Source organism: Vidua chalybeata, chromosome 1 (genome assembly GCF_026979565.1).
Source record: "Vidua chalybeata isolate OUT-0048 chromosome 1, bVidCha1 merged haplotype, whole genome shotgun sequence".
Lineage (NCBI taxonomy): Eukaryota > Metazoa > Chordata > Aves > Passeriformes > Viduidae > Vidua > Vidua chalybeata.
Window position 1 is genome coordinate 152,252,263 of NC_071530.1, and position 20,009 is coordinate 152,272,271.

General features: G+C 45.7%; 1 protein-coding gene across 1 annotated transcript; it reads right to left on the reverse strand.

Moving 5' to 3' along the window:
• Window positions 1–6,045: 6,045 nt before the first annotated feature.
• Window positions 6,046–18,452, reverse strand: FOXH1 (forkhead box H1). The gene is made up of 3 exons (XM_053945739.1): window positions 18,127–18,452; window positions 13,604–13,708; window positions 6,046–6,594 (listed from the first exon to the last, which is right to left on the reverse strand). Exons 1-3 carry the CDS (start codon window positions 18,367–18,369, stop codon window positions 6,046–6,048), a joined length of 897 nt encoding a protein of 298 aa, XP_053801714.1. The 5' UTR covers window positions 18,370–18,452.
• Between the last annotated feature and the right edge of the window lie 1,557 nt (window positions 18,453–20,009).

Sequence of the window (20,009 nt, forward strand, 5' to 3'; positions counted from 1 at the left end):
TTTTTTGGGGTTTTTTGGGGTTTTTTTGGTTTTTTTTTTGGGGGGGGTGGGTTTTTTTGGGGTTATTTAAATGTTTTTGGGGTCTTCCCTTTGGTGTGCCTGTGTCCCCCGCCAGACGTTTCAAGGGGGGTCCCAATGGAGGGAAACCCCTCAGGGTGTGAATGGGGACCCGGCCACAATTCCCGACCCCAAATTCCTGCGGCCACCCCAAATCCCGGAATTCCCCAAAATCCCAAATCCCGGAATTCCCCAAAATCCCAGATCCCGGAATTCCCAAATCCCAAATTCCTGCGGCCACCCCAAATCCCGGAATTCCCCAAAATCCCAAATCCCGGAATTCCCCAAAATCCCAAATCCTGGAATTCCCAAATCCCAAATCCCTGAACTCCCAAATCCCTGAATCCCCAAAATCCCAAATCCCTGAACTCCCAAAATTCCTGAATTCCCCAAATCCCAAATCCCTGAATTCCCCAAAATCCCAAATCCCGGAATTCCCAAATCCCAAATCCCTGAACTCCCAAAATCCCAAATCCCGGAATTCCCAAATCCCAAATCCCTGAATCCCCCAAAATCCCAAATCCCGGAATTCCCAAATCCCAAATTCCTGAACTCCCAAATCCCTGAATTCCCAAAATCCCAAATCCCAAATCCTCCAACCCCCAAATCCCAAATCCCTGAATTCCCCAAAATCCCAAGTTCCTGAATTCCCCAAATCCCAAATCCCAAATCCCAAACCCCAAATCCTCAAAATCCCAAACTGGGATGGACTGGGACCAAACTGGGAGGGACTGGGATCAAACTGGGACAAACTGGGAGGGACTGGGATGGACTGGGAGGAACTGGGAGTAAACTGGGATCAAACTGGGACAAACTGGGAGGGACTGGGACAAACTGGGAGGGACTGGGATCAAACTGGTACAAACTGGGAGGGACTGGGAGGGACTGGGACAAACTGGGACCAATGTGGTTCCAACTGGGAGGGACTGGGACCGAACTGGGAGCAACTGGGACAAACTGGAATAAACTGGGATGGACTGGGATTAAACTGGGATGGACTGGGATCAACTGGGACAAACTGGGAGGGACTGGGATCAAACTAGGACAAACTGGGAGGGACTGGGATGGACTGGGACAAACTGGGATGGACTGGGATGGACTGGGATAAACTGGGATAGACTGGGATCAAACTGGGACAAACTGGGATGAACTGGGAGTGACTGGGATCAAACTGGGATGGACTGAGATCAGCTGGGACAAACTGGGATTGGACTGGGAGGGACTGGGATTAAACTGGGATGGACTGGGATGGACTGGGATGGACTGGGATTAAACTGGGATGGACTGGGATGGACTGGGATGGACTGGGATGGACTGGGAGGGGATTGGGATCAAACTGGGAGCAAACTGGGACAAACTGGGAGCAAACTGGAATGAACTGGGAGCAAACTGGGATGGACTGTTTCAAACTGGGATGGACTGGGAGCAAACTGGGACAAACTGGGACAGACTGGGATGAACTGGGAAAAACTGGGATGAACTGGGGAAAACTGTGAGGGCCTGGAGGGACTGGGAGCAAACTGGGACAAACTGGGAGGGACTGGGCCCAAACTGGGATAGACTGGGACAAACTGGAACAAACTGGGAGGGGATTGGGATCAAACTGGGATGAACTGGGACAGACTGGGATGGACTGGGAGGGACTGGGACAAACTGGGAGCAATGTGGTTCCAAACTGGGACAGACTGGGATAAACTGGGACCAAACAGGGATGGACTGGGAGCAAACTGGGACAGACTGGGAGTAAACTGGGATGGACTGGGATGAACTGGGAGTAAACTGGGAGGGACTGGGACGGACTGGGATGGACTGGGAGGGGATTGGAATCAAACTGGGACAAACTGGGATGGACTGGGATTAAACTGGGACAAACTGGAACAAACTGGGATGAACTGGGACCAAACTGGGATGGACTGGGAGCAAACTGGGACAGCCTGGGAGTAAACTGGGATGAACTGGGATGGACTGGGACAAACTGGGAGGGACTGGGAGGGACTGGGATCAAACTGGGACAAACTGGGATGAACTGGCAGTGACTGGGATCAAACTGGGATGGACTGGGATAAACTGGGACAAACTGGGATGGACTGGGATAAACTGGGATGGACTGGGATAAACTGGGATGGACTGGGATTAAACTGGGATTAAACTGGGATGGACTGGGATGAACTGGGAGGGACTGGGACAGACTGGGATGGACTGGGATAAACTGGGATGGACTGGGATTAAACTGGGATTAAACTGGGATGGACTGGGATTAAACTGGGATTAAACTGGGATGGACTGGGACAATCTGGGAGTGACTGGGGCCAAACTGGGATGGACTGGGATCAGCTGGGACAAACTGGGATGGACTGGGGTGGACTGGGAGGAACTGGGATGGACTGGGATAAACTGGGACAGACTGGGATAAACTGGGACAGACTGGGACCAAACTGGGAGGGACTGGGACCAAACTGGGACCAAACTGGGACCAAACTGGGACCAAACTGGAATAAACTGGGAGGGACTGGGACAAACTGGGAGGGACTGGGAGGGGATTGGAATCAAACTGGGACAAACTGGGATGGACTGGGATGGACTGGGATTATACTGGTCCAAACCCGTTCCAAACCAGTTTGAACTGGTTCAAACTGGTCCAAACGGATTCAAACTGCTTTAAACTGGTCCAAAGTGGTTCCAAACTGGTTTAAACTGGTCCAAACTGGTTTAAACTGGTTCCATACTGATCCAAATTTATTTAAACTGGTTTAAAACTGGTTCAAACTGGGACAAACTGGGATCAAACTGGTTCAAACTGGTCCAAACTGGTTCCAAACTGGTTTAAACTGGTCCAAACTGGTTTAAACTGGTTCCATACTGATCCAAATTTATTTAAACTGGTTTAAAACTGGTCCAAACTGGTCCAAACTGGTTCCAAACTTATTTAAACTGGTTCCAAACTGGTTCAAACTGGGACAAACTGGGATCAAACTGGTCCAAACTGGTCCAAACTGGTCGAGCGCTGTCACCGAGCCTTTATTGAAGGTTGGGGGGCGGGGAGGGGACACGGGATTGGGCGGGGCCACGCCGATGACGTCATCGCTTCCAAATTTGGAGCCGCGCCGATGATGTCATCACTGCCAAATTTGGAACATTTGGGAGGGCCTATGACGTCATCACCCCCAAAATTTGTGAGGGGCTCGAAGGCCTCGAGGGGGGGCAGCACCCAAATTTAGGGTGCGCCCCTGTGACATCATTGCCCCTCTATGACGTCATCAGGCCCCAAAATTTGGGGGGGTTCGAATGCCAATTTCGGGGTGTTCGGGCCCAATTTTGGGGGTGCGGCACCCCCAAATTTTTGCCGTTTCCGGGGGTGGGGGACAAACCAAAATTTTGGGGGTGCCCTTTATGACGTCATCGCCCACACTGTGACATCATCACCCCTGAATTTTTGGGGAGTTTTGACACAAATTTTGGGGTGTCCAGACTCAATTTTGTGTCAAAAAAACCCCAAAATTTGAGTTTTTTGGGGGTGGCACCCCCAAAATTTGATCATTGGGGTCTGGGTTGACCCCAAAAATTTGGGGTTGCCCTATGATGTCATCACCTCAAATTTGGGGGGTTTTAAGGCAAATTTTGGGGTGTTTAGACTCAATTTTGTATCAAAAAACCCCAACATTTGGATTTTTTTTGGAGGGCTGACACCCCAAAATTTGATCATCGGTATTTGGAGTGACACCAAAATTTGGGGGGGCCCTATGACGTCATCACCCCCAAATTCAAGCACAAATTTTGGGGTGTTTTGGCTCAATTTTGTGTCAAAAAAAACCAAAATTTGGATTTTTTGAAGGGGCTGACACCCCAAAATTTGATCATCGGTATTTGGGGTGACCCCAAAATTTGGGGGTTCCCCCCTATGACGTCATCACCCCCTGATGCCGATATCCCCGGGGTGGCTCAACCAAACGTCGAAGACGCTTTTATTGGGCGGGGGGAGGGCGGGAACCCCCAAATCCCCCCGCGCTTTTCGGGGCGTCCCCTCCCCAGCGCTCCTCAACCCCCAGGAGAACCCCAAAATTTGGGGCTGCCCCATGTTGGGCGCCAAGTTTTGGTCATCGGTGTTTGAGGCGACCCAAAAATTTTTGGGGGTCACCCTATGACGTCATCACCCCAAATTTGAGGGGTTCCAATGCAAATTTTCCGGTGTTTTGGCTCAATTTTTTGTCAAAAAAAACCCCCAAATTTCGCCATTTTTTAGGTTGACGCCCCCAAATTTTGGTCATCGGGGCTTGGGGTGAGCCCAAAAAATTTGGGGCGCCCCTATGACGTCATCACCCCAAATTCGAACACAAATTTTGGGGTGTTTAGACTCAATTTTTTTGTCCAAAACCCCCAAAATTTCACCATTTTTTTAGGGTGACACCCCCAAATTTTGGTCATCGGGGCTTGGGGTGAGCCCAAAAAATTTGGGGCGCCCCTATGACGTCATCACCTCAAATTTGGGGGGTTTTAAGGCAAATTTTGGGGTGTTTTGGCTCAATTTTGTGTCAAAAAACCCCAACATTTGGATTTTTTTTGGAGGGCTGACACCCCAAAATTTGATCATCGGTATTTGGGGTGACCCCAAAATTTGGGGGAGCCCTATGACGTCATCACCCCCAAATTCAAGAACAAATTTTGGGGTGTTTTGGCTCAATTTTGTGTCAAAAAACCCAACATTTGGATTTTTTTTGGAGTGCTGACACCCCAAAATTTGATCATCGGTACTTGGGGTGACCCCAAAATTTGGGGGAGCCCTATGATGTCATCACCCCCAAATTCAAGCACAAATTTTGGGGTGTTTAGGCACAATTTTGTGTCAAAAAAAACCAAAATTTGGATTTTTTGAAGGGGCTGACACCCCAAAATTTGATCATCGGTATTTGGGGTGACCCCAAAATTTGGGGGTTCCCCCCTATGACGTCATCACCCCCTGATGCCGATATCCCCGGGGTGGCTCAACCAAACGTCAAAGACGCTTTTATTGGGCGGGGGGAGGGCGGGAACCCCCAAATCCCCCCGCGCTTTTCGGGGCGTCCCCTCCCCAGCACTCCTCACCCCCCAGGAGAACCCCAAAATTTGGGGCTGCCCCGCGTTGGGCGCCAAGTTTTGGTCATCGGTGTTTGAGGCGACCCAAAAATTTTTGGGGGTGACCCTATGACGTCATCACCCCAAATTTGAGGGGTTCCAATGCAAATTTTCCGGTGTTTTGGCTCAATTTTTTGTCAAAAAAACCCCCCAAATTTCGCCATTTTTTAGGGTGACACCCCCAAATTTTGGTCATCGGGGCTTGGGGTGACCCCAAAAAATTTGGGGCGCCCCTATGACATCATCACCTCAAATTTGGGGGGTTTTAAGGCAAATTTTGGGGTGTTTTGGCTCAATTTTGTGTCAAAAAACCCCAACATTTGGATTTTTTTTGGAGGGCTGACACCCCAAAATTTGATCATCGGTATTTGGGGTGACCCCAAAATTTGGGGGAGCCCTATGATGTCATCACCCCCAAATTCAAGAACAAATTTTGGGGTGTTTTGGCTCAATTTTGTGTCAAAAACCCCCAACATTTGGATTTTTTGAGGGGGCTGACACCCCAAAATTTGATCATCGATGTTTGGGGTGACCCCAAAAATTTGGGGGGGCCCTATGACGTCATCACCCCCAAATTCAAGAACAAATTTTGGGGTGTTTTGGCTCAATTTTGTGTCAAAAAACCCCCAACATTTGGATTTTTTGAGGGGGCTGACACCCCAAAATTTGATCATCGATGTTTGGGGTGACCCCAAAAATTTGGGGGGGCCCTATGACGTCATCACCCCCAAATTCAAGAACAAATTTTGGGGTGTTTTGGCTCAATTTTGTGTCAAAAAACCCCCAACATTTGGATTTTTTGAGGGGGCTGACACCCCAAAATTTGATCATTGGGGCTTGGGGTGACCCCAAAATTTGGGGGCGCCCCCTATGACGTCATCACCCCCTGATGCCGATATCCCCGGGGTGGCTCAACCAAACGTCGAAGACGCTTTTATTGGGCGGGGGGAGGGCGGGAACCCCCAAATCCCCCCGCGCTTTTCGGGGCGTCCCCTCCCCAACGCTCCTCACCCCCCAGGAGAACCCCAAAATTTGGGGCTGCCCCACGTTGGGCGCCGGCGCGTTGGGTTGCCCCACGTTGGGCGCCACGGCGTTGGGCGCCACGGCGTTGGGCGCCACGCCGGCGCTGTAGGACGTCGGCAGCTGGCCCCAAATTTGGGGGTGATTTTGATTGGCCGCCGCCATCTTGGGCTCTCCCGGCGCCCGCAGCAGCGAGGCGATGGAGAAGTCGGAATTTTGGGGGGCGGCCGCAGGGGACGGGGGGTAGGGGCAGCCGGAAATGACGAAGGGCGCCAGGTCGGGCGCGAAGGGCGCGGCGCCGCGCGCCACCGCCGTGTTCTGCAGCCGCAGCGCCGCCGGAGGGATGCGCGACACGTCCACGGTCCAGAAGTTGCCTTTGGAGTGCGGCTTGGAGGGGTCTTTGAGCACCTGGGGATGGGGGGGGGAAAGGAAATGAAATAAAATAAAAATATGAAAGAAATAAAAAATAAAGTAAAAAAAAAAAGGAATTTTTATTAAATAAAGTAAATTTAAATAAAGTAAAAAAGTAATATTTTAATTGTTTTATAAATTATAGATATTTTAAAGTAGTATTAAATAAAGTAAAATAAAGGAAAATAAAATAAAATAAAAAATAAAATAAAATATAAGATAAAGTAAAATAAAATGTAAAAAATAAATAAAATAAAGTAAATAAAATTAAAAAATAGTAATAAAATAAAATAAAATATAGAATAAAATATAATAAAATAAAGTAAAATAAAAAAATATAAAATAAAGTAAATGAAGTTAAAAATATTAATATAAATTAAATAAAATATAAAATAAAATATAATTAAATACATTAAAATAAAACAAAAAAAAAAAAGTAAATAAAGTTAAAAAATATTAATATAAATAAAATAAAATATAAAATAAAATATAATAAAATGAAGTAAAATAAAATTAAAAAATAAAAAATAAAGTAAATAAAATTAAAAAAATATTAATATAAATAGAATAAAATATATAATAAAATATAATAAAATAAAGTAAAATAAAAAATATAAAATAAAGTAAATAAAGTTAAAAAAAATAATATAAATAAAGTAAAATATAAAATACAATATAATTAAATAAAGTAAAAGAAAGCAAAAGAATAAAATAAAGTAAATAAAGTTAAAAAATATTAATATAAATAAAATAAAATATAAAATAAAATATAATAAAATAAAGTAAAAAAATAAAATAAAATAAAGTAAATAAAGTTAAAAAATATTAATATAAATAAAATAAAATATAAAGTATAATAAAATAAATTAAAATAAAATGTAAAAAATATATAAAATAAAGTAAATAAAATTAAAAAAATTAATATAAATAGAATAAAATATAAAATAAAATATAATAAAGTTAAGTAAAATAAAATTTAAAAAATAAAATAAAGTAAATAAAATTTAAAAAATATTAATATAAATAGAATAAAATATAAAATAAAATATAATAAAATAAAATAAAATAAATAAAACAAAATAAAGTAAATAAAGTTAAAAATATTAATATAAATAAAATAAAATATAAAGTAAAATAAAATATAATAATAAAATAAAATAGAGTAAAATAAAATAAAATAGAGTAAAATAAAATAAAATAGAAATATAAATGAAATGAAATGAAATAAAGTAAAATAAAATAAAATAAAATAAAAATAAAATAAATTAAATTAAAGTAAAGCAAAGTAAAATATAAAATAAAATAAAGTCAAGTAAGATAAAATAAAAGTAAAATAGAATAAAAGGAAAATACATAAAATAGAATAAGATAAAATAAAATATAACAAAATTTTAAAAAATAAAATTAAAATAAAACGAAGCAAAATATAAAATAAAATAAAATAAAATAAAATAAAGTAAAATAAAATAAAAGAGAATAAAATAAAATATAAATAAAATGAAATAACATGAAATAAAATAAATTTTAAAAATGTAGTGAGAAACAGGAAAATGAAAATAAAAAAATAAATTTAAAAATCCAGTGAGAAACAGAAAAATGAGAAAAAAACCATAATCCCAAATTGGGACAGGAAATATCCCCAAATCTGGACCCCAAAATTCCCTAAATGTGACCCCAAAACCCCAAATTGTGACCCCAAATCCCCAAAAAGGGACCCCAAAATCCCATAAATGTGACCTGAAAATTCCCCTAAATTTGACACCAAATTTCCCCTAAAAGGGACCCCAAACCCCCCAAATTGCGACCCCAAAAATCCCCAAATTGGGACCCCAAAATCCCCAAATTGAGACCCCAAACCCCACAAGAATGGGACCCTAAAATCCCCTAAATGGGACCCCAAAAATCCCCTAAATTTGTCCCCAAATTTCCCCTAAATGTGATCCCAAAATCCCCAAATTTGGACCCGAAAAAACCCCTAAATGTGACCCCAAAATTCCCAAATTGGAACCCCAAAAATCCCCAAACTCTGTCCCCAAAATCCCCTAAATGTGACCCCAAAATTCCTTAAATGTGACCCTGAATTTCCACTAAAAAGGACCCCAAATATCCCCTAAATGTGACCCCAAAAATCCCCAAATTGAGACCCTAAACCCCACCAGAACGGGACCCTAAAAATTCCCTAAATGGACCCCGAAATCCCCAAATTGAGACCCCAAAATCCTCAAATGAGGACCCCAAAATTCCCCTAAATGTGACCCCAAAACCTCCTAATTCAGAACCCCAAAACTCCCAAATCAGGGCACCAAAATCCCCAAACTGTGACCCCAAAAATCGCCAATAGTGACCCCAAAATCCCCAAATTGGGATCCCCAAAATCCCCTAAATTTGACCGCAAAATTCCCCTAAATTTGACCCCAAAACCCCCAAATTTGACCCCAAAATTCCCCTAAATTTGACCCCAAAACCCCCAATCTGTGACCCCAAAACTTCCAAATTCAGAACCCCAAGTATCCCAAATCAGGGCACCAAAATCCCCAAATGTGACCCCAAAATTCCCAAATTTGGGACCCCAAAATCCCCTAAATGGGACCCCAAAATCCCCAAATTGAGACCCCAAACCCCACAAAAATGGGACCCAAAACCCCCAAATCAGGACCCAAAATCCCCAAATTGGGACCCCAAAATCCCCTAAATGGGACCCCAAAAATCCCCAAATTGGGATCCCAAATTTCCCCTAAACTTTACCCTAAATTTCCCCTAAATTGGACCCCAAAAATTCCCCTAAATTGGACCCCAAAAATTCCCCAAAAAGGGACCCCAAAACCCCCAAATTTGGACCCCACGATCCCGAAATCGGGACCCCAAAACCCCTAAATGGGACCCCAAAATCCCATAAATGTGACCCCAAAATTCCCAAATTCTAATGCCAAAATTCCCTCAAATGTTGCACCAAAATCCCCAAAATGTGACCCCAAAATCCCCAAATTGGGAGACGAAAGATCCCCAAATCAGGACCCCAAACCCCACAAGAATGGGACCCCAAAAAACTCCAAATTGGGAGCCAAATTTCCCCAAAATTTGACCCCAAAACCCTCAAACTGTGACCCCAAAATTCCCCTAAATGTGACCCCAAAACCCCCAAATTGTGACCCCAAAATGTCCAAATTCAAACCCCAAAATCCCCAAGTGAGCACCCCAAAATTCCCCTAAATTGGACCCCAAAATCTCCAAATTGTGACCCCAAAACCCCAAATTGGGACTCCAAATTTTCCCTAAATGTGACCCCAACATTCCCTAAATGTGACCCCAAAATCCCCAAACTGTGACCCCAAAATTCCCTAAATGTGACCCCAAAAACCCCAAATTGGGACTCCAAATTTCTCCTAAATTTGACCCCAAATTTCCCCTAAATGTGACCCTGAAATCCCCAAATTGGGACCCCAAAATCCCCTAAATCTGGACCCCAAATCCCCTAAATTGGGACACGAAAGATCCCCAAATCAGGACCCCAAAATCCCCCAAACTGTGACCCCAAAATCCCCTAAATGTGACCCCAAAATCCCCACATTGGGACTCCAAATTTCCCCTAAATTTGACCCCAAAATTCTCCTAAATGTGACCCCAAAACCCCCAAATTGTGACCCCAAAATTCCCCTAAATGTGACCCCAAATTTCCCCTAAATGTGACCCCAAAATCCCCTAAATGTGACCCCAAAATTCCTTAAATGTAACCCCAAATTTCCCCTAAATGGGGCCCCAACATCCCCCAAATCTGGACCCCAAAGTCCCCTAAATGTGACCCCAAAACCCCAAAATGGGACTCCAAATTTCCCCTAAATTTGACCCAAAACCCCCAAACTGTGACCCCAAAATCCCCTAAATATGACCCTAAAATTCCATAAATGTGACCCAAAATTTCGCCTAAATGTGACCCCAAATTGCGACCCCAAAAATCCCCAAATCAGGACCCCAAATTTCCCCTAAATGTGACCCCAAATTTCCCCTAAATTTGACCCCAAAATCCCCAAACTGTGACCCCAAAATTCCCCTAAATTTGACCCCAAATTTCCCCTAAATGTGACCCCAAATTTCCCCTAAATGTGACCCCAACTTGCGACCCCAAAAATCCCCAAATCAGGACCCCAAATTTCCCCTAAATGTGACCCCAAAATCTCCAAATTGGGACCCCAAAATCTCCAAATTCAAACCTCGAAATCCCCAAATGAGGACCCCAAAATTCCCTAAATGTGACCCCAAAACCGCCAAATTGGGACCACAAAATTCCCTAAATATGACCCAAAAATCCCCTAAATTTGACCCCAAATTTATCCTAAAAGGGAACCCCAAAACCCCTAAATTGGGACACGAAAGATCCCCAAATCACGAGCCCAAGATCCCCCAAACTGTGACACCAAAATCCCCTAAATGTGACCCCAAAATCCCCCAAACTGTGACCCCAAAATCCGCTAAATGTGACCCCAAAACCCCCAAACTGTGACCCCAAAATCCCCTAAATGTGACCCCAAAAACCCCAAACTGTGACCCCAAAATCCCCTAAATGTGACCCCAAAAACCCCAAATTGGGACTCCAAATTTCTCCTAAATTTGACCCCAAATTTCCCCTAAATGTGACCCTGAAATCCCCAAATTGGGACCCCAAAATCCCCTAAATCTGGACCCCAAATCCCCTAAATTGGGACACGAAAGATCCCCAAATCAGGACCCCAAAATCCCCCAAACTGTGACCCCAAAATCCCCTAAATGTGACCCCAAAATCCCCACATTGGGACTCCAAATTTCCCCTAAATTTGACCCCAAGATTCCCCTAATTGGGACCCCGAATTTCCCCTAAATTTGACCCCAAAATCCCCAAACTGTAACCCCAAAATTCCTTAAATGTGACCCCAAAGTCCTCTAAATGTGACCCCAAAACCCCAAATTGGGACTCCAAATTTCCCCTAAATTTGACCCCAAAATTCCCCTAATTGGGACCCCGAATTTCCCCTAAATGTGACCCCAAAATCCACTAAATGTGACCCCAAAATTCCTTAAATGTGACCCCAAAGTCCTCTAAATGTGACCCCAAAACCCCAAATTGGGACTCCAAATTTCCCCTAAATGTGACCCCAAAATCCCCTAAATGTGACCCCAAATTTCCCCTAAATTTGACCCCAAAACCCCCAAATGTGACCCCAAAAGCCCTAATCTGTGACCCCAAAATCCCCTAAATGTGACCCCAAAATCCCCACATTGGGACTCCAAATTTCCCCGAAATTTGACCCCAAATTTCCCCTAAATGTGACCCCAAATTGCGTCCCCAAACTGTAACCCCAAATTTCCCCTAAATGTGACCCCAAAATCTCCAAATTCAAACCCCGGAATCCCCAAACTGTGACCCCAAAACCCCCAAATTGTGACCCCAAAAATACGCTAAATTGGACCCCAAAATCCCCTAAATCTGGACCCCAAATCCCCTAAATTGGGACACGAAAGATCCCCAAATCAGGACCCCAAAATCCCCCAAACTGTGACCCCAAAATCCCCTAAATGTGACCCCAAAATCCCCACATTGGGACTCCAAATTTCCCCTAAATTTGACCCCAAAATTCCCCTAATTGGGACCCCGAAGTTCCCCTAAATGTGACCCCAAAATCCCCTAAATGTGACCCCAAAATTCCCCTAAATGTGACCCCAAATTTCCCCTAAATGTGACCCCAAATTGTGTCCCCAAACTGTAACCCCAAATTTCCCCTAAATGGGGCCCCAAAATCCCCCAAATCTGGACCCCAAAGTCCCCTAAATGTGACCCCAAAACCCCAAACTGGGACTCCAAATTTCCCCTAAATTTGACCCCAAAACCCCCAAACTGGGACCCCATAATTCCATAAATGTGACCCTAAAATTCCATAAATGTGACCCCAAATTTCCCCTAAATGTGACCCGAAATTGTAACCCCAAAAATCCCCAAATCAGGACCCCAAAATCCCCTAAATGTGTCCCCAAAATACCCCCAAATTGTGACCCCAAAATCCCCTAAATGTGACCCCAAAATCCCCATATTGGGACTCCAAATTTCCCCTAAATTTGACCCCAAAATTCCCCTAAATTTGACCCCAAAATCCCCTAAATGTGACCCCAAATTTCCCCTAAATGTGACCCCAAAATCCCCTAAATGTGACCCCAAAATTCCTTCAATGTGACCCCAAATTTCCCCTAAATTTGACCCCAAAATCCCCTAAATGTGACCCCAAAATTCGTTAAATGTGACCCCAAATTTCCCCTAAATTTGACCCCAAAACCCCCAAATGTGACCCCAAAAGCCCTAATCTGTGACCCCAAAATCCCCTAAATGTGACCCCAAAATCCCCAAATTGGGACTCCAAATTTCCCCTAAATGTGTCCCCAAATTTCCCCTAAATGTGACCCTGAAATCCCCAAATTGGGACCCCAAAATCCCCTAAATCTGGACCCCAAATCCCCTAAATTGGGACACGAAAGATCCCCAAATCAGGACCCCAAAATCCCCCAAACTGTGACCCCAAAATCCCCTAAATGTGACCCCAAAACCCCAAATTGGGACCCCAAAATCCCCAGACTGTGACCCCAAAATCCCCAAATTGGGAAAGGAAATATCCCCAGATCTGGACCCCAAATTTCCCCTAAATTTGACCCCAAAATCCCCAATCTGTGACCCCAAAATTCCATAAATGTGACCCCAAATTGCGACCCCAAAAATCCCCAAATCGGGACCCCAAAATCCCCAAACTGTGACCCCAAAATTCCATAAATTTGACCCCAAATTTCCCCTAAATGTGACCCCAAAATTCCCCTAAATGTGACCCCAAATTGCGACCCCAAAAATCCCCAAATCGGGACCCCAAAATCCCCAAATTGTGACCCCTAAACCCCAAGAAAACCCCATTAAAAAAAACCCAAAAAACCAAAAAAAACCCAAAAACCCCCCAAAAAAACCCAAAAACCCCAAAAAAACCCCAAAACCCCAAACCTTGGCGAAGCAGGGGTTGGAGGAGAGGTTGTGGCGCACGGAATCCTTCCAGCCCTGGTACCCGCCCCCGAAAAACGGGAAAAGGCTCCGCAGCTGCTGGATGATCTGGGAAAAAAAAAAACCCCAAATTTAGGGTGAGACCCCCAAAAAAATCCTAAAAAAAATTCCAGAAAAAAACCCCAAAAATTCCCCAAAAAATCCCATAAAAATCCCAATAAATCCCCCCAAAATCCCCCCCAAAAAATAAATCCCCCCCAAAAAATCCCCCAAAAATCCGCAAAATCCTAAAAAATCCCCCAAAATCCCCAAAATCCTAAAAAATCCCACCAAAAATCCATTAAAATTCCCCAAAATATCCATAAAAAATCCCCCAAAAAACTCAAAAACCTAAAAAATCCCCAAAAAAATCCATTAAAAAATCCCCAAAACAATCCCCAAAAAAGATCCCAAAAATCCTCAAAAAACCCAATAAATCCCCCCCAAAAAAATCCCCCAAAATATCACAAGAACTCCCCCAAAAGTCCCCCCAAAAATCCCATAAAAATCCCAAAAAAACGCCCCAAAAATCCCTCAAAAATCCCATAAAAATACCCAAAAAATCCCAAAAAATCCCTCCCAAAAAACCTCAAAAAAATCCCACAAAAACCCCCCAAAAATTCCCTGGTCCCCCCCGAAAAACGGGAAAAGGCTCCGCAGCTGCTGGATGATCTGGGAAAAAAAACCCCAAAATTTAGGGTGAGACCCCAAAAAAAATCCTAAAAAAATTCCAGAAAAAAAAAAAAAACAAAAATTCCCCAAAAAATCCCCAAAAAACCCCAAAAAGTCCCCCCAAAAAATCCCCCAAAAATCCCCAAAAAACCCCAAAAAATCCCCCAAAAATCCCTCAAAATTTCCCTTAAAAAACCCCAAAAAATCCCCAAAAAAATCCCAAAAAATCCCCAAAAAACCCCCAAAAATCCCTTAAAAAAACCAAAAAATCCCCCTCAAAAAACCCAAAAGAATCCAAAAAAAACCCAAAAAATCCCAAAAATCCCCCCAAAAAAATCCCCAAAAATCCCAAAAAAATCCCCAAAAAATCCCCAAAAACCCCCCCAAAAATTCCCAAAAAACCCCAAAAAATCCCCCAAAAAATCCCAAAAATCCGCGGCGCCGCCACCGCTGGGACCGGGGGAGATGGGAGGCGATAAAGGCGATAAAGGCGACAAAGGCGACAAAGGTGGCGACAAAGGTGGCGACAAAGGTGGCGACAATGGCCACAAAGGTGGCGATAGGGGCGACAATGGCCACAGAGGTGGCGATAGGGGCGACAGAGGTGGCGACAAAGGTGGCGACAAGGGCGACAGAGATGGCGACAATGGCGACAGGGGTGGCGATAGGGGCGACAGAGGTGGCGATAGGGGCGACAGAGGTGGCGACAATGGCCACAGAGGTGGCGATAGGGGCGACAAACGTAACAGAGGTGGCGACAAAGGTGGCGACAAGGGCGACAGAGGTGGCGACAATGGCCACAGAGGTGCCAAAGGTGCCAAAGGGACAGAGGTGCCAAAGGGGACAAAGGGACAAAAGGGACAAAGGCGGCCCCGGCCGGGCCAGACCCCGCGGCGCCGCTTTTGGACCCCCCGGTCGCGACAGCGGCGACAGCGAGCGCGGGAGGGAGAATGGGCGCTTGGATTTGGGGTTTATTTGGGGTTTTTTGGGGTTTTTGGGGTTTTTTGGGGGGTTTTTGAGGGGTTTTTTTGGGGGGGTTTTAGGGGGATTTTTTGGTTTTTTTGGGGGGGGTTTTGGTGGGTTTATTTGGGGTTTTTGGGGGTTTTTGAGGGGTTTTTGGGTTTTTTTGGGGGGTTTTAGGGGGATTTTTTGGGTTTTTTGGGGGGTTTTTGAGGGGGATTTTTTTGGGGATTTTTTTGGGGGGGGTTTGGGGGGTTTATTTGGGGTTTTTTTGGGGTTTTTTTGGGGGTTTTTGAGGGGTTTTTGGGGTTTTTTGGGGGGTTTTAGGGGGATTTTTTGGGGTTTTTTGGGGGTTTTAGGGGGAGTTTTTGGGTTTTTTTTGGGGGGGGTTTTGGTGGGTTTATTTGGGGTTTATTTGGGGTTTTTTGGGGGGTTTTTGAGGGGATTTGGGGTTTTTTTTGGTTTTTTTTAGGGGGATTTTTTGGTTTTTTGGGGGGTTTTTGAGGGGGATTTTTTGGGTTTTTTTGGGGGGTTTTGGGGGGTTTATTTGGGGTTTATTTGGGGTTTTTTGGGGGTTTTTTGAGGGGGATTTTTAGGGGGATTTTTGGGGTTTTTTTGGGGGTTTTTAGGGGGGTTTTTTGGGGGGGTTTGTGGTTTTTTGGGGTTTTTATGGGATTTTTTGGGATTGTTGGGGGCTTTTGAGGGGTTTTTGGGGTTTTTTGGGGGGTTTTTAGGGGATTTTTGGGGGGGGTTGGGGTTTTTTGGGGGGTTTTTATGGGATTTTTTGGGGGATTTTTAGGGGGATTTTTGGGGTTTTTTGGGGGGTTTTTGAGGGGTTTTTGGGGTTTTTTGGGGGTTTTAGGGGGATTTTTGGGGTTTTTTTGGGGTTTTTTGGGGGGATTTTTGCGAGGGGTTTGGGGGATTTTTTAGGGTTTTTGGGGGGTTTTTGGGGGATTTTGATGGGATATTTGGGGGATTTTTTGGGGGTTTTTAGGGGGGATTTTTTAGGGTTTTTATGGGATTTTTTGGGGTTTTTTTTTGTTTTTTAGGGGGATTTTTTGGGTTTTCTTGGGGGGGTTTTTTGGTTTTTTTTGGGGGTTTTTGGGGGTTCTTTGGGAATATTTGAGGGATTTGGGGGGGAATTTTTAGGGTTTTGGGGGGTTCTTTGGGAATATTTGAGGGATTTTGGGGGGGGTGTTTTGGGGTTTTTTTGGGGGGATTTTTGGGGTTTTTTGGGGGGATATTTGAGGGATTTTTTGGGGTTTTTTTGGGTTTTTTTGGGATTTTTTGGGGATTTTTATGGGATATTTGAGGGATTTTTGAGGGGGGTTTGGGGATTTTTTGGGGATTTTTAGGGGATTTTTTGGGGGATTTTTTTGGGTAATTTTTGGGTTTTTTTAGGGGGATTTTTCGGTTTTTTGGGGATTTTGGGGATTTTTTTGGGTTTTTTTTTGGATTTTTGGGGGGATTTTTGGGGGGTTTTTTGGGGTTTATTGGGGATTTTTTGTGATTTTTTGGGGGTTTATTAGGGATTTTTTTGGGGTTTTGGGGGTTTTTGGGGGATTTTTTGAGGGTTTTTGGGGGGATTTTGGTAACTTTTTGGGGTTTTTTTGCGGGATTTTTTGAGGGTTTTTGGGGTTTGTTTTGGGGTGTTTTGAGGATTTCTGGGGATTTTGGGGGGTTTTTGACGTTTTTTTAAGGGATTTTTTTGGTTTTTTTGGGATTTTTTAGGGGGTTTAGGAGTTTTTTGGGGGTTTTGGGGGATTTGTGGTTTTTTTAAGGCTTTATTGGGTTTTTTGGGGGGATTTTTAGGGGATTTTTTGGGTTTTTTGGGGGATTTTTTTGTTTTGTTTTTAGGGGATTTTGGGGGGACTATGGGGATTTTGGGGGGCTTGAGGGATTTTAAGGGATTTTTGGGGATTTTTTGGGATTTTGTTGAGGTTTTTTGGGCATTTTTGGGGATTTTTTGGGGGTTCTTTCGGAATTGTTGGGGATTTTTAGGTGTTTCTTGGGATTTTAGGGGATTTTTGGGTTTTTTGGGGGCATATTTTATTTTGGTGATTTTTCTGGATTTTTCTGGGGTTTTGAGGGGTTGGGGATTTTTGGGGATTTTTTGAGGGTTTTTTTGTAGATTTTTTGGGTTTTTTTGGGAGTTTTGAGGATTTTGGGGGGGTTTTGGGGGAGGTTGGAACTTTTGGGGAATTTTTGGGGGATTTTTTTGAGGGTTTTTGGGTTTTTTTTGGTGGATTTTTGGCGGGGGTTGGGGTTTTTGGTGTTTTTTAGGAGTTTAACGTCTGTGGGTTTTGAAGTTTGGGTTTTTGGGGTATTTTTGGAGGATTTTTAGGGTTTTTGTGGGTATTTTTGGGGTTTTTTGGAGGAGTTTGGCATCTCGGGTTTTTGCCGTTGGGGTTTTCTTGGGATTTTCTGGGTTTTGGGGGTTTTTTTTGGGGGGTGGGGGGGGATTTTAGGGAGCCGGGAATTCCGGGATGGGAAACGCCGGGAATTGAGATCTTGGATTGGGGTCCGGGGGAGAATTTGGGGAATCCCGGAGGGGTCCCGGGAACGGATCGTGGATCCCGAGGGGGTCCCGGGGATGGACGAGGATCCCAATTCGGAGCTCCCGGAGCATCTCCCGGTGCTCCGCGGGACGGATCGGGAATCCCGAGAGGCTCCCGGGAGTGGATGCGGAGCCCCCGAAGGGATCGCGGGAACTCCCGGTGTTGGCGGGGGATGGATGGGGAATCCCCAAAAAGGTCCCGGGGATGGATGAGGATCCCAATTCGGGGCTCGCGGGGATGGATGGGGAACCCCCTCGGGGATCCCGGGGGGGTCTCCCGGTGGTCCCGGGCCGGTACCTGGGCGAGCTTGAGGCGGCGGCCGGGGGCGGCGCGGATGACGAGGGCGATCAGCGCCAGGTACGAGTACGGGGGTTTGGGGTGGCGCCGGTAGCGCTGGGGGCGGCTCGGGGACCCCCGGGACCCCCCTCGGGAGCCTCCCCGGGAGCCCCCCCGGGAGCCCCCGGAGCTCCGGAAGGGGTCGCGGGAGCCCTCCCGGGCCGGCTCGGGGGCTCCGGGGAGCGGCGGCGGCGGCGGCGGCATCGCGGGGGCGGCGCGGGAGGGGAAGGGTCGGGATTTATCCCGGGGGAGGGGAAGGGACCTGGGGAGGGGCGGGAGATGGGGAGGGGTTTGGGGCTTGGGGTTTGGGATTTGGGGTTTGGGATCGGGATTGGGAGTGGGATTTGGAGTTTGGGGATTTGGGGTTTGGGGATTTGGGGATGTGGGGTTTTGGGATTTGGGTTTAGAATTTGGATTTGGGATTTGGGATTTATCCCGGGGGAGGGGAAGGGACCTGGGGAGGGGCGGGAGATGGGGAGGGGTTTGGGGCTTGGGGTTTAGGGTTTGGGATTGGGATTGGGGTTTGGGTTCCGGGATTTGGGGTTAGGGATTGGGGATTGGGATTTGGGGTTTGGGGATTGGAGTTTGGGGTTTGGGGATTGGAGTTTGGGATTTGGGATTTATCCCGGGGGAGGGGAAGGGACCTGGGGAGGGGTGGGAGATGGGGAGGGGGTTGGGATTTGGGTTTTGGGATTTGGGGTCAGGATTTGGGGTTTGGGGATTGGGATTGGGATTGGGGTTTGGGATTTGGGATTGGGATTTGGGGTTTGGGGATTGGAGTTTGGGGTTTGGAGATTGGAGTTTGGGATTTGGGATTTATCCCGGGGGAGGGGAAGGGACCTGGGGAGGGGCGGGAGATGGGGAGGGGTTTGGGGCTTGGGGTTTGGGGTTTGGGATTGGGATTGGGATTGGGATTTGGGATTTAGAATTTCAGGTATGGGATTTGGGGTTTGTAGATTGGGATTAGGGATTGGGATTTGGGGTTTGGGATTTGGGGTTTGGGCTTTGGGATTTGGGATTGGGGATTTGGATTGGGGATTTGGGGTTTGGAATTTGGGATTGGGGTTTGGGGTTTGGGATTGGGACTTTGGATTTTGGGTTGGGATTTGGGATTTAGAATTTCAGGTTTGGGGTTTGGGGTTTGGGGTTCGGGATTTGTAGTTTGGGATTTGGGATTTGGGGATTGGAGTTTGGGATTTAGGTTTAGAATTTGGAGTTTGGGATTTGGGATTTATCCCGGGGGAGGGGAAGGGACCTGGGGAGGGGCGGGAGATGGGGAGGGGGTTGGGATTTGGGGATTGGGATTGGGATTGGGATTGGGATTTGGGTTCCGGGATTTGGGGTCTGGGATTGGGGATTGGGATTTGGGGTTTGGGGATTGGAGTTTGGGGTTTGGGGATTGGAGTTTGGGATTTGGGATTTATCCCGGGGAAGGGGAAGGGACCTGGGGAGGGGCGGGAGATGGGGAGGGGTTTGGGGCTTGGGGTTGGGATTTGGGGTTTGAGATCGGGATTGGGATTGGGATTTGGGGTTTGGGGTTTGGGATTTGGGATTTGGGATTTGGGGTTTGGGATTTGGGATTTGGGGTTTGGGATCCACACCTGGGCACAGCCCTAATTAGCCCCGCCCACCCCAGGAGCACACAAAATAGCTCAGCCCTAATTACCATAATTAGCACCACCCACCACATGACCACGCCCATTATACACTTCAATTACAGTAATTAGCCCCGCCCACTCCATAACCACGCCCAACAGCCAATCCCCAGCCCTCATTATGCTAATTAGCACTGCCCACCCAAACGCTGCAGCCCTAATTAGCATAATTAACCCTGCCCACCAATG